Raw genomic sequence first — 16108 nt, 5'->3', positions numbered from 1 at the left:
TCTATTTTTTATTGGTGTATTTCGTGTTATTTTAAAAATGGGCTTTTAACTAGCTTTTAATGTAACATGTATTATCCTCCACCATTTATGTCCTTTGGTGCTCAACCATATTAATGTGCCAGAATATTAACTGCATCTCTGTATAGTATGTAATCGGTTTTTCCACAGCCATTTAACAATATTAAATTCACTGGTTTGTCTTTGCCAGGTATGATTGCTCCTGTGTACATTTTCTGAAGCATATGTTTTAATTGCCTCTCTCCCTCAATCTCTCTTTTTCTCAACCTCTGTAGTCCTCCTCTGTTGTTGGTGGTAGCTGGTAATGGTTGGGGTTGGCTGGTTGGTGATTCTCATTCTCTGTCTCTAAAAGCAAATTTAATTATAATAATTCGACTATTTACTTGTAGACATCGGCTCGAGCGTGCAACAACTCATTTTGTTTATAACAACTCCATTATCACCGATAATCATGCATTTATACATCCTTAAAGAATCATAACATGATGATTGATAGAGCCCGCTATTAACCAAAATAATGGTCATTATATAATTCAGCTCGAAGACTAATAGGTATATTTCATATGTATGCCATTGCATCGGCCATTGCGATATAATGGACTATAGTGATTTCATGCTCAGCCCAAAAATAGCTAGGTTGCATAGGAGATTCATCTTAGATCAGAGAAGAGCGGTACAACGAGGACCATCATCTGAAAGGATAATCCCACACGGTGAGTTTCTTTAACTCATCGTATTAACATGCATATTTGTTTGGTTAAGTCCAGAAGTTGTGTGTATATCATATACTCATTGTAGTCAATGCAAAACATTAATTAGGTCCAAACTTGATACCACTACTCCCTCTTAAGAGTAGTTCTAGCACAGTCGAACAATTGCCATCATCATCCTAGGCTATGGATAGACCCACCAACTCAGACGTCACCAAACACTTTGCTCGTGTCAAAACTATCAATTGGTGGCTCGAAAAAGACCTGCAAGCATAGCTTATTCACAAATCACAAAAGAGCCAACTCTCAAACATAACCAATGGTAACATTCTCTTCTTATTACAAGTATATAAAAGTACAGTATACCACTGCATTGTTTAGCTTGACTTGCTATATTTTTCATATGTATTTTATCCTATTTAGTCTACCATAATGGACAAGGTTGGCCTCAATCGTACTGTGCTAACCATGGACAACAGTAATTCAAAAAATACGAGTAATTACATGAAGGAAAAAGTCTTATCAGGTCAATACATTAACAACCTTTCAGGAAATAATGGTAGGCAATTACCCACTCCAGCCAGGGGACGACGTGGGTAAGTCTTGATGATAAATCAAAACTTTATATTAACATACAATCATGAAATATTCAAAGATACCTCGCATATAGCTAATTCGGGACTCCCATGTCATCCAAATTTAATCACATAGGCCTAAAAGCTCAATTAACAATACAATCTATTACAAAGAAAGCCATCGACACAATAAAACAAACCTAAACTATGCAACTGGCATGGTGAGGAATCAGAACTCAGAACTTTCCTTTGGAGAACCATCGTCATTGGACATAGCTCATTTTAATCGAATAAATCACGATCTCTGAAAGGTTTTGAAGGTTTGCTCCTAAACCCAACTATTAACTAACGATGCTTAGTGAACTTAACAACCATTTATTTGGAACCATGGATTATGTATTATGTCTATTCCTAATCGATTCAAAATACCTACCCCAGTTATTGTTTTAGATATTGTCCATGTCAAAACATGCACTTTATTAGTAAACTAATGGTAACTTCAAATTAATGTAGTCATACATGCATTTAATGATATTGAAATAGACTCTGACTACGTAGATAACTCCAACACAGATGACCACCAAGGTAGTATTTTGGAATTCATGAATTACTTAATCTGATCCTAACAACAAACAACTTCATTTGTTGATATAAACTTTGGTGGGCCTTTCTGAATAGATCCACACTAATTTTCTCTGGTCGGATCGGAAGAATTGATTCATGAGGAAAGTTACATACATCTCTTAAAAACCTTGCATGTTAGATTTTCAAAATAAATCATTTGGCACTTAATTTTCTCGCTTAAAACATGACAAGCGTCAGTTGAATTTCAGAAACTTAGGATGCTGGTGATATAGTTCATGCAATCCATGCATGTGAGAAGGGGAAAAGTTGGCTAAAAGAAAGAGGAGTTGAATTCCTCGATTTGATTTTTGCTTCCTAGATGGAAAAGTACAACTGCCCTTCCTTACGCAGGTCCCTATAAGTCTACAAGACCTCTATCATGGAGACCACAACATGGGAAGGTACTTCAAGAAGAATATCCAAAAGTTTAATTCCATGTTTGCGTTTATGTCAATGGCTGAAAAATTTAATCGTAGAATTAACAATGGCACGACTCCACTAACTTTCTCAATTAGTGGTTAGAACTATCATTCAATCTGAAGCTTGATCTCTACTAACAACAAAAGGCCAAGGCTTGCACAATTATATATTTATGACACAGAGAATGAAGTGTCTAATAGGACATTTGCCGTGAGATACACCATTCAAACTGACATACACAATAGATTATGACTTGCAATCCATTTAATATTCATATGACTATACATACTTATTAAGTGTTTTAACTGTATAACACACTGAATGTTTCCAACCATTCTAGATCTGGTGAAATAATCAGCAAACTTGAAATTGAAATCGTGTCCGAGCTCACGAAGATGCTGGACATCTGCAACCCTCTTGCCAAAAGCTTTTTCTTTGCACGAGACAGGTTCGATGATAAGGAACCTTCAAAAGTCAAAATGAGGTTGATTAGGAAGTTGGAAAAGGATGGAAGAGTATATAACTTACCCATTGCAATTGAGGTTGCCATCCTAATAGTAGGTGACATTGACGATTCAATCCTTGATAGAGATATCATTATTCAATCAACATCAAACAAGTTGTAAAGAATAGATGTTCTCCACCCACTGTACTTGGATCTTTGGTATCCCCTGGTATTTCCATATGGCGAGGATGAATTTAGAATAGGTATGGAGACGTCTACTCGATATGGTCTAAATGGTACAAAGAAACATAAGATGACAAGTATAAGAGAGTTCTTTCATACTGTATTCAGATGAGATACAATGAGCCCCCAATCATGTTAGAATCTAGGAGACTATTCTAACAATCTTTTGTTGATGCACTGCACTATGGTTGAGTTTGAATGCCTTAGTTTCATTAGAAATAACTTACCCAAACTAAGGGTGGACAAGTACAGTGCACCCCATGAGTCATTGGTTAGAGGAGAAGCAAGTGCTATTGCAACTGGCTAGAGGATTATACTGCCGAGTAGCTTCACAGACGGTTCTTGGTACATGTTTAACAACTGCAATGATGGTTTTACAATTTGCAAATATGTAGGTTATCCTAGCTTTATAACAATTACATGCAATCCTAAATGGGACGAGATAAAACATTTGTTCAAAGACACTGGGTTAAAAGCACAATACCATCTTGACATTGTTTCAAGGATTTTTAACATCAAGCTTAGTGAGTTGATAGCTGACTTTAAGCATGATCGATTCTTTAGTAAGATAACAACGTGTAAGTTTACTGAAATTTGTTAAATTACAATTGTGTAAGTATTAATGCCTAACAATCATTCAGTCTTTATAAATGTCTGCATTGTAGAATTCCAAAAGTGAGGACTTCCACATGCACACATACTACTACTTATGCATCCTCTATACAAGCCCAAGTCACCGGATGATAGTGACAATCTAATCTCAGCTGAGATTCCAGACAAGCTCAAGAGGCCCAAATTCTATGTAGAAGTTGAAAAGTATATGGTCCATGGTCCTTGTGGCAAGTATAATAATGAAATCCCCTACATGACAAATGGTCGGTGCTCAAAGTTTTATCCAAAGCCCTTTATATCAAGGACAATAATCAATGATGGCGGGTTCCCCAAGTACAAGAGAATAGATAATGGTTGGATAATAATAAAGAATAATACGATGCTTGATAATTCATACATTGTACCCTATAACCCGACACTATTGCTAAAATATGTCTGCCATATCAATGGTGAGCACACCTGCCAAACCTCTGCAATAAAGTATTTGTTTAAGTACGTGCATAAGGGAAAGACCGGGTAACTGCTTCTTTTTACCAAACCAATGTAGACAGTGAGTCTGAACAAGTAGTTGATGTAATACACAACTATTATGATTGTCGATATATCTTAGCGTGTGACGCATCTTCGCGTATTTTTGGTTATGACATCCAACAAAAGGAACCTTCGGTCATTAGGCTACCTTTCCATTTGCCCAATGAACACCCTATTGTATTTGTAGATTATGAAAACATAGTTGATGTAATAGATAGGGTTGATGGCAAGCTAACAAAGTTATTGACGTGGATGCTTGCAAATAGGTTATTTCTCTATGGTCGTACACTTACATACAGCCAATTTCTTAACAACTTTGTATGGAAGGATGACATTTCAATGTGGATGCCAAGGAAACAAGGATTCTCCATTGGTAGGCTTTCGCATGTTTCTCGGGGGAATGTTGAAGATTATTACCCACGACTACTGCTTAACATATAAAAGGGGGTGCCTTAGCTTTGTACATTTGCGTATAGTCAACGGGGTTGTGTACAATACCTTCAAGGAAGCATGTTAAGCCTTAGGGTTGATACAAGATGATAAGGAATTCATTGATGCTATAATGGAAGAAAGTGGATGGGCCTCTGGGAACTACATTCGTGACCTATTCGTCATCTTCTTACTGCCTAATAACATTGTAAGACCAGAGATTGTTTGGGAGCAGTGTTACCATATATTGTCTGAGGTCATTTTATTCACTCATAGAAGAAGCATGCAGTGAGTAGGTGTGGTCATCATTAGCATGATTTCTACGGCCAAAACGTTGTACGTATTTTCAAATCTCTAAATGTAACTAATGGATATTGTTGTTCATTCTTTTTGGTGGAATTAAAACTTTCTCAGGAACAAATTATGAACATGACTCTTGCAAAGATTGAGGACAAACTTCAATCCAATGGAAGATCCCTTAAAGAGTTTGACAAGATGCCTTACCCAAGTTTGGATATCGTTGACAGCTTAGAGGATCGTCTTCTAGTAGATGAGCTTAATTTTGATGTTGAAGTTCTAACAGAGGAGATCAACAACAACCTATCTAATATGAATACATATAAAAGGAGAGCATTTGACGTCATTATAATTGCAGTTAATGGTAATCCTAGAGGATTCTTCTTTGTGTATGGTTATGGTGGTACCGGTAAAACGTATCTATACAATACTTTATTAGCTGCAATTCAAAGCAAAAGGGACATTGTCCTAAATGTTGCATCCAGTGGGATTGCTTCTATTTCTTCCAAATGGACGCACAACTCATTCAAAGTTTAAGATACCACTGGACTTGAATGAGGACTTAGTGTGTTGCATTAAGCAAGGCACGTCTTTGACCAAGTTGGTTTGCAAATCCAAACTTATTATATGGAATGAGGCACCGATGCTCAACAAACTTTGATATAAAGCACTCGACAAATGCTTACGTGACATTCTAGAGGTAAGGTGGTGGTACTAGGAGGTGACTTTAGTAGATTCTTCCAATGATTCCAATGAACTCACATCAGAATATTGTACATTCATCCATCAATGCTTGGTATCTATGGCAACATTGTATTGTGTTAACGATGACAATGAATATGCGCTTAACAATTGGAGCAACTGCTGGAGCTATGGATGATATTGCTCAGTTTTCAAAATGGTTATTGGAGACTGAGGATGGCTTGGCTGGGAATTCTATGGACAGGGAGTCAAAGATACATATTCATCCAGACATCTTGATAAATGATTCAGTTGATCCCTTTGACCATATGGTTGATTTTGTATACCCTAACTTGTTGGATAATACTAAGCAGCCATCGTACTTTAAAGACTAATTCATCCTTGGTCCTACATTGGAAGTGGTTAATGATGTGAATACACTAATAATGAATCGTCTGGAAGGGGAGAAAAATATATTTAAGCTCTAATAGTTTGTGCGTTGAGGAAGGATGGAGTCAAACTCAGACATGATTACACCAGATGTTCTTAATGCTATTAGTTGCTCTGGTTTGCCACCGCATCAATTTACTATAAAAGTAGGTGTGCCAATCATGCTATTGTGCAACATTGTCCAATCCAATGTCTATGTAACGGGACAAGATTACAAGTGCGAAAACTAGGGAATCATGTCATTGAATGCATGACATTAACGGGAAACAAGGTTGGTCAAGTTGTCATAATATCGCGCATTAACATGATTCCTAGCAACCAAGGCCATAGTTGGGTTGTACTTGCCAAGGCCAGTTTTGCGACACAATCAACTATATATTGTGCTATCAAGAGTAAAGTCAAAGAATGGACTCAAAATGTTAATTCAGAACAATGGTTGCACGGTGACAACTTCAACCATTAATGTTGTCTATAGGAAAGTGTTTGAAAATATTAATTAACCAGTCATAACAATGATTATTCACATACATGTTAGAGTATATTGGTCAGAAGATTATATTATCACAGTCAATATCTACCATAACATGTCTTCTTCGTGATAATCCAATCTACATAATAACGGACGAAATTCATATTGTTCTAGACTATCACATGTAAAGCAACAACTACCTCAGTTGTATTAATTTTCAAAAAATTGATTCTTGACTGATTTTTGAAAATCACATACCCTTGTTGTGCCTTGCACGAGGTAATGCACTAGTTTAAAATTAAAAAAAAAATGGTGGTCCATTGTCCAGTTAGACTATCATTGACTAGCGTTAGTAGCGTGTGCGTGTGAACAATAACTTGAGCTGAATTTTGCTTGTTTGCCCAGGCAGGGGCCCATTATTAGGGAGACACACTACATTGGCGAGCCAACTTGTGAAAGATCACAAGCACACTTTGGTCGAGATAGGCAAATACAAAGTTCTACTACTTTAATGTCCTCACTCGAGTCACAAGCCAGCGTCACCAAAGCTTAGCAATTTACGTTAAAATCTCTATAATATATAAACAGGGTGATACTTTAACATATACAATGTAGGACTTTGCCACAACATATATATATATATATATATATATATATAAAAGTGTCGGCCTCATATTTTTCCGTCTATTTTTTATTAGTGTATTTCGTGTTATTTAAAAAATAGGCTTTTAACTAGATTTTAATGTAAAATTTAGGGGACCAACACTTTTATTAAAATTTGGTTAGCACTCAACAAGCTAAAGAAAAGTGAATAATCCATACCACTAGATGAAATCTCACACCATTAAAAATACCAATGATATGATTAATTGATAGCTATAAATCACAAAATTTACTGGTTCCTAACACTCCTCTAGTATGTAATCAGTTTTTCCACACCCATTTAACAAGAATAAATTCATTGGTTTGTCTTTACCATGTATGATTGCTCATGTGTACATTTTCTGGAACATATATTCTTATTATATAAAAGTTGATACCAATTTTTTGTACATTAGATTTAAGCTATGTTTCTTTTTTTAATGATGCCATATCATCAATTTTGATTACTTGGCAAAACTTTAGAAATTAACCAATCAACTTTTAATAAAATATTAAAAAAAATTAAAACCATAACTCCCATGCATAATTAATTAATTAATTAATTAATTTATTACATTATTATTCAATAAAAATATAAAGCATTAATTAAATGTAATAAATATCTACATTAGAAGTATCATAATGATAATAATATTATCAGAATAAATTTTAAGTTACAAAATATTTAAATTCCGTCCTATTTGACCTACTTATATATCATACATAAGACTTTTAACACAATCACTTCATTTTACAATTCGTAATTCACCTATGAAAAATATTTACAAAATAAAAATATTTATTATATTTTTAAAACAAATTTACAAAAAAAAAAAAAACTCTTATTACTTTTACTATTTATAATGTTTTAAAAGTTTTTGTAATACTTTACATATAATTATATTTTAAGATCCTTTTAACTATACTTATTTTAATATGTTATTTAAATTAAAGAATCAATTTAATTATTTTTCAATACTATTTGAGTTTGTATCACTCAAGACATTATCTAATAGAAGAAAAAAAAGGCTCTCAACAATATACTATTACTAAGATATTTATCCCAACAAAAAATACTAAACTCAACCCTTATTACAACAAATCTAATAGGTAATACTACAAAAATTTTATTTATTTAAAATATTATTTATATTACTCATTTATATTTTTTTTATTATAGGAATAAACTTCAAGAGATTAAGGAGAAAGAAAAATAAATGAATCCAAGGCACATGTTCAAATGAAGAATACACATACAAAGATGGAACGAAAAAGACAATAGAAAATGTATACAAGTTAACCGTTTAGAAAGAACATATCTTCACAAGAACATATAAAAAAAATAAGTCTAACAACAATCGAAAATAAAAAAAAAAAGAACAAACACCACATAAAAAGACTAAATTCATCAATTAAAATAATAAAAAAATTAAAAAATAAATGAAGATGTAGTTTTGTACAATTTCAATATAAAAAATGTTGTATTATAATTTTTTTTAAATAAAAAATATATCTAATTTTTTTTTTGGTGACTTAAATACATCTAATTTAATAGTAATTTGTATATATTTTAATCAATTTTTAAAAAATATAATATTTATTAAAATATATTTTATACTTTTGTTGAATCCAACAATATAATATGTTTTAAATTTTATTGTTGAATCCAACAATGTGCTCCAAATGCTTGGTGAGGGAGGTAGAACCAAAGTGAAAAAGTTAGGTTTTCCAAGCCATGCTGGCAAATCATCCTTAGGTAAATTTGCTCCTTTCCTATGTCAATGTCAAATCTGATAAATTATGTCTTTCTCTGATTTTACTTTTTATATTTGTTATTTTGTTTTCATTTTAGTAAATGATCATCACTTATTTGAACATCGTTCAATGTTCTGTATATATCCGATTAACAAATTTACACGGACTATCTCTTTAATAGTACATTAAATCACCTTAATAGATATTGAAAATCAAATTGTTCTGAATATTTTCTTTCTTCGATTGGAACTCATCATAATTTTCTATGTAATCAAGAAACATATATATCGTTATAGAGTACTGTTATGTTAAGAATTGTATATTAACCTTAGTGATGACAAACATATTAAATTTGCCTATTATAACTAACTTCCTATTGTAAGCATTGTTGGTCTTATTTGAAAATCAATAAAAGACAATCAACCAGCAAGCACAAAAAAGTTGCTGCACTAATTATCAAGCAAAAGAAGAAAAAAATTTCTTATTCAATACTAACGGTCTTAACCAAGATATGTGCAACAACTATTTTAATAAGGGGAAAGAGAAGTGTTAGGGGGCCAGCAACTTTTGTGATTTATAGCCATCAAACAACCATCAATGATGATTTTAATGGTGTGAGATTGGTGTGAGATTTCATCCAATGGCTCACTTTTCTTTGTTGGTTATATGCTGGCCAGAATTCAATGAAGTTGCTGGTCCCCTAGACTTTTCCTAAGGGGAAATTATTCCTCCATGAAGAAGATATCAACATTCTTACATACGAAGATTTCGTCCAAGGAAGAAAGCAAGAAAACGGATTGAAGTGGTTAACCATTGAAGCTCGAGTTTTATTCCTTGTTCTTGAGTGATTTCTATATTCTCTATTGCCTAGTTTTATTCTTATTGAGATTGTCAAAACACAAGAGTTAGATTTCACAAAAGCAATATTTACTTTTGATTGAGTGTTGTTTGTTATAAAGTATGAGCTGGGATTAAAGTTCATATGGTTCCCCTTTTTTCTAAATTAGGTGAGCACTTAGACGCGTTCTAAGCTAGGTAGAGTTTAGGTGTGAAAGAGTTGGGTTAAACTCTTGTAATTGGTGATTGTAATCAAGACTGATTATAGTGGAAATTTCATGTAGTTTGTGGTGAAGACTGGACATAGGTTTCATTGTACTTCAAAATTGAAGCATGATATATTGTGGTGTCATTCTTTTTACCCTTCTCTTCTATGCATTTTCGTTATGAGATAATCATGAAATAATCTCCTGTTTTCTGGATTATGTATAATCAGTAAAAAGTTGTTATAATTTGTATTTCTTTGATTCAACCTCCTTCTCAAGTCACTATGAAACCTTCAAGTACAAATACATGTGCATACAAGTTTACAAAGGAGCGGAAAAAAGTTGCAGTCTGTGGTGGATAAACTATCTAAGGCCAGGATTGAATAGGGGTCTGTTCAGCAAACAAGAGGAGGAGATAATCCTCACCCTTCACCAAATGTTAGGCAACAACTAAGTAAAACATTAAAATATATATTCTGATTTTTTATTTTCCATGTTATTTATAAATATTCAATTTACCTATATGTTTGAAGGCTTAGTTTAAGATATTACTATAGGCGTGTTAGTGAAGGAGATTAGTTATTACTAAAAATGTATTAGTTCTTCCAGTGCCCAAGGTTGAATTTGCTATTTCTTTTTTACTTCTCACTCCCCTGTCTTCCAATTTTATTTCTTGGTTTGGTCTTGGGATTTGCACCGTGTTATACTAATTATTGATTGATATTTAGGATGTGAAAAAATAAATTATATGTTGAAGGAATTTGATCAATTTAGCATCTAGTTTAGGATGACAATTTAACATCTTATTTGATTTTTGATTCCCTCAGTCATGTTGTGGTTGTCAACCAATGTCTTGGATATGAACTCTTTCCTTTCCCATTTCTATATATTTCTTCTTCTTAACTATTTTGGTTTATATATGGGATTTGCGCCTTTTGTGGTTGAACTGAACATAAGAGAATTATTATTTCTCTTTTGCCTGATTCATTATGTTGTCACCAATCTCTATACTTTTGCTAATTATTTCAAGTTACAATATTTTTTACAGACAGGGGGTAGTATAGGAATATTTACCTGTTGTCCATCGACTACGCCTTTCGGCCTGATCTTAGGCCACCCTCCGTGGATTAAAATTCTAGATATCGGTTTATATAGTTCTAATGAACCGACATTAAATTTTGAAACATTAATTAATCAATCGTATCCTAGGGTGCTCGAAATAATATTTCTGGAATATTTATATTTCTTCTTTTTATTCTAAAATAGAATATTTATTCAGTTCTATTGTATGTTGTTCCAGCCTTCAAGGAGAGATTGTAACACTTGCTCATGTACTTTGATATGACTATACTTAGAAATTGGGTCATTCATTGGCTATATGTTCCAAGGTATTCGAAGAAATTTACACCATAATTGACGTTATAATGGTGATGTAAGTTAAAACCTAACATAAACTATCATTTTAAACATTCTCCTAAGTTCTGAACATGGAAAACTTTGATTACATTTTTATGGAGATTAAGATAATAAATGCATTTGATTACCTTGCTTAGGAATTACGAGTTAATTAAGAAGAAGATTTGAAAAGTATGTCTGATATTTACACAGTAGTAACGCTTCAGACTTTCAGAGGAATACATCTTGAGGAATGAATTTGTATTTGCTATTAATGGTTTGCAATAGATTTCTTTTTGTATGTCTTTTAAATACGTGAAACACATGTTTATGTTATAATATTTTTATAAAATATTTTCATTTAATTTTTTAAATTCTAAATTTACCTTTCAATCTCAATATTTATCTTAAATTAAATATTTTAGTGAGATATAATTCAATAATATATATTTTACACCAAACATACTACAGAGATTTAATTTAGTCTCAGTTTCAGTCTTCCTTAATTTAGTCTCAATTTCAATCTTCTTTTCAAATGCAGTTTTAGGAGTTTGTGTGTGTGTGTTTTTTTTAAGCGTGATTGTGTGCGAGAAAGAGAGATTGGGTAGAAGGGAATGAGGGGTGAGGTGATCATGTATACATAAGGGGCAGGAGGTAGTTTGATAATTTTAGATATGAGGAGCGTTAGGAGCCAGTAATTTTTGTAATTTGTAGCCATCATCAATGATATTTTTAATGGGGTGAGATTTCATCTAATGATGTGGGATTACTCACTTTTCTTTTACTTGTTACATGCTGGTCAAAATTTAATAAAATTGCTGGTTTCCTACACTTTTCCTTTAAATATTTAAATCAGAATGGAAAAGATTAGTTATATACTTGAATTATTATTTCAATAAATAGCATAAATGGCTCGTTTTGGCCCTTAAATTATGTAAACAATAAAGAAATACAATAGAATTAGAAAACTTAGATACTAATCGTTGTTTTAAATTAATTATTTTCACGTTTCATATAAAAATTAACCATAAATTATACGCCACTAATTAAATTTAAATTTAATTTAAAATAAACTGAACTTAATTATTGTCAACAATCAATGGTATAATATAATTATCCTTAATTTAATAAAAAATAACACTAAATTAATTAGGATTAAGTTTCTAAAATTTTGAGATGTTATACTTTCCAATGCTACACGTTTTTAAACTAAGCATTAAACGGAATAGCAAGGGACTTAGATGAATTCAATTTCATAATACTATCTCCCCCTCTGTTCTCTCGCCTTTCCTTTGGGTGAGGTAATGCCATTTCAAAATTGTTATTCATACGTTAAAATCAACCACTAATATATTTGTGTATAAATATATGTATGATTTAATTTATTTATATGTACTAATAACTGACTTTAGTGACTAAATTTTGGTATACACGTAACATATTCGAATAAACTTTTGGCCAGTAAATGTATCGCTTACAATTTTCGCATAGAAAGTCAAATTTCGTGGACTTTGCGTAAGGTTATTTGTTTCATATCAAAATATTACATAAAAGTTCTAGCAGGTAATCATAAGCTGCCAAATGCATACACCGCGCTCACTGTTATGAATTATGACTTCAAATATTACATCGAGGTAAAATAGTTGTCAATGTGTATCATTTATTTTATACATAACACGCTTTGATATCTTGATATTTTCAACTTGTAGCCAAGGTAGTCACCATCTTCAATAACCTGAAAATTCAAGGAAGAAATTTAAAAACCCCAGGTAAGCCAGCCAGCTACAACCTAAGTATAAAACTAGATTTGAAATTGTCTCATTCATTTGAGGGAGATTTGAAAACACAATGCAAGTTTAACTGACTGCTAAAGCTAACCACTGATAAAGTCAAAAACTTGCTGGACTAAGTAAGATCCATAAACATATCTATAAATAAAAAAAAATCTTATTTATTTAAAAAAATCCCAATAGTGAGGCAACATTTTCTCTTTTCCCCCTTAAAGAAAAATGAAAATAAAAGAAAAAAAAAATTGGTGAGATATTTTGAGAGGGAGTAAGCTTGGCTGTGATGTCTTTGCACATGAACTCATACTCTCACAAGGTAATACCTCTTTTCTCAAAGCACATTATTATAGATGTTTTGGACCTTAGAGTCGTGGGTCGAGGCTCTGAATCGCCCTATCTTAAGGAGCTCTACATCAAAAGGCTCAAGTTGAGTAAAGTTTCACTTTGATACTTGAGTTTATAAGCACCATCACGTGGGTCTCTGAAGATTTCAAAAGTTGTTCACTTTGTAAGCTATTTTAGTCTTGCTATTAGATGGATCTACTAATGCATCATGACTATGTCAGCAAATTCATAATGAATATTAAAAGAGTCCCGTGTACAATGGGCTATATGAGTTACAAAATGAACATCCCTCATACTATCTAGAATAACTATCTGAGTACTAGGGATAATAAATGTCTTCCCAAAAGCTTAAACTGATTTTCGGGTTCACCAAGGATCAAACTCTTAACCTTTCGGATCTAGAGTTCTTATACCATGTCATGATACCACTCATCCCAAAAAGCTGATGGGAAAAGGTAACACTAATGATTATATCTCTAATACTCCCTAAACCTCCATTGTACACATTGTACAAATATTTCATTTGCTCCTCATACTTTCTCATATTAAAATGACAATGAGAGTTTAATCTTATGGATCAAAGGAACCTTTACTTGGCATAAAGCACAACAACCCCATTTTCCTCCAACTAGAAAGTAATTAAACTCACACTCTAACTAGTTCAGATTTTAAGGCAGCAATATGATGGAATCCATCAATAGCAGAAGCATTACAATTAATGACATGATAAAGCCCTGTATTCGACCAGAAACTAATTGTAAACTTAACATCGTTGTCTCTCTGATTCTTTCCATTTCATTAGGGGTGAGCACGGGTAGCGGGTACCCGATTACTTGTCCGAATCCAAACCAAACCAATTAAATTAGTTCTAAAACCAACGAGTAATCAGGTCCAACTCGAACCAAACCGATAGCTTTTGTTAGTAATTGGTTTGGGTGTCGGTTTTAGGGGTGCAGAATCCGAACCAACCCGCGAACCCGATCATATATTAATTAAGTAAAAAAAATAAAAAAATATATATGGCTTTTTCATTAGACAATGATTATTCATTATTAATATGTTTGTATTTTAATGAGTTTGATGTTACATGTTTATTGTACTTATTGAATTTTTAAGATAAAAATTTGGTTTTTTTTATGAATTTCAAAGCGGGTACCTAATTACTCGAACCGAACTAATTCGTTCTTAATCGGTTTGATTTGGTTCGGATACATGTACAAAAAAATACAAATCCAAATCAAACCAAACCAATTATATTTTGATCAGTTCGATTCTAATTTTACCGTAAACCCGAACCAAACCGACCCGTGCTCGCCCTTTATTTCATTCCAAACTTTGTTTCCAAACTAATTGCAAACATAATAATAAGCACTTTTAATTGTTACTTTGAAAAGAAAATTGCAGGCAGGAGGAATCATGTAGTGCAATAAAATACCTGGTTAAGCATTGGAGCCATCACCAGCAAGCTTGAACTCCTGAACCTCCTTGAAGTTCATCCATGGCTTTTCCCACACCTTGGCTTCATAAACATTCTTACTATCACCACTTGCTGCCTCCAAAGTGATGTGGTGCAAAGTCCCAGCAACAACTTGCTGCTTAGCACTTATAACCCTCTTAAACTCGAGAAGGCCATTCTGCATCATCATTCCCAATTTAATTCGTCACATTAGATAAAAATCCAAAACAACCACCCAAATTATTTTAAAATTAAATCAAAATCGAACACTAATCATGATCAATCATACAAAACGAACCAAAACCAGAGCCAAAGCGATGATCGGTAGAGAGAGAAAGAAACCTGTTTCTTGTTGTGTTCATCGACAGCAAAGCGAGCAAGACTATCGATCTCGAGGCTGTTCTCGTTTCCGGCTACTTCGCGAGGTGCACCCACTGCTGCCATTACGCTTCTTTCTCTCTGCTTTGTTTGTGAATTGAGAGAGTGCCTTGGGCTTCTCTTTTTATTTGGATCTGGCTGTGGGCCCCAACAACATTGAGCATCGGTTCTGCTGCACATTTTTTTTGTTAAGTTATTAGTGAGCCTAGACCTCAAAATTTTTAGGGATTTTTTTTTATTTAAATTAAATAAATATAATATTTACTAAAATAAATAAATGTGAAAGAAATTATCAGAATATATTTTTAGTCACATTTTCGAGTAGAGAGGGTCAATTTTCAAAATGACTATATTTTTTGTGCACTTACCTAAGGTTGTGTAGGGTATTTGCGCGTAAGTATCATTCGCATACATTGCACTCGAAATACGCGTATTTTCTGATTTAAGGTCAGTGTGAGATATAGTATAGAATTAGAAATAGCGTTTTTTTTCTTTTTATTTCGAATACACGGTCCCAAATCAGAAAACGCGCGTATTTCGAGTACAGTGTATCCGAGATATGCTTATGTTCATATCACGGTTGCATTCAAGATATGGTTTACAAACATCTTATTACAACACAGGATCAGTGTACTCGAGTTATAGTTATTTTAGAGACTAATTTTTTATATCTAAGATCTAATTGAAGATGTATTTTGATAATTTCTTTCACGTTTATTTATTTTGGTAAATATTATATTTATTTAATTTAAATAAAAAAAATTCAAATTTTTAAGTAAAAAAAAATATGTCATTTGAATTAT

At 32.8% G+C, this 16108-nt stretch overlaps 2 protein-coding genes across 2 annotated transcripts; one reads left to right on the top strand and one right to left on the bottom strand.

Annotated features, from left to right (window-relative positions):
• The first annotated feature begins 4740 nt into the window (after positions 1–4740).
• LOC140178396 (uncharacterized) lies at positions 4741–5441 on the top strand. The gene is made up of 2 exons (XM_072215312.1): positions 4741–4863; positions 5022–5441. Exons 1-2 carry the CDS (start codon positions 4741–4743, stop codon positions 5439–5441), a joined length of 543 nt encoding a protein of 180 aa, XP_072071413.1.
• A 7408-nt stretch (positions 5442–12849) lies between these two features.
• Positions 12850–15687, bottom strand: LOC112740830 (cysteine proteinase inhibitor). The gene is made up of 3 exons (XM_025789477.3): positions 15270–15687; positions 14907–15105; positions 12850–13074 (listed from the first exon to the last, which is right to left on the bottom strand). The coding sequence occupies exons 1-2, from the start codon at positions 15483–15485 to the stop codon at positions 14911–14913; spliced, it is 411 nt and encodes a 136-aa protein (XP_025645262.2). The 5' UTR covers positions 15486–15687; the 3' UTR covers positions 12850–13074; positions 14907–14910.
• Positions 15688–16108: the final 421 nt, after the last annotated feature.

The sequence above is a fragment of the Arachis hypogaea genome, chromosome 14 (genome assembly GCF_003086295.3).
Source record: "Arachis hypogaea cultivar Tifrunner chromosome 14, arahy.Tifrunner.gnm2.J5K5, whole genome shotgun sequence".
In the NCBI taxonomy this organism is placed as follows: domain Eukaryota; kingdom Viridiplantae; phylum Streptophyta; class Magnoliopsida; order Fabales; family Fabaceae; genus Arachis; species Arachis hypogaea.
This window is presented reverse-complemented; position numbering and strand designations above follow the sequence as displayed.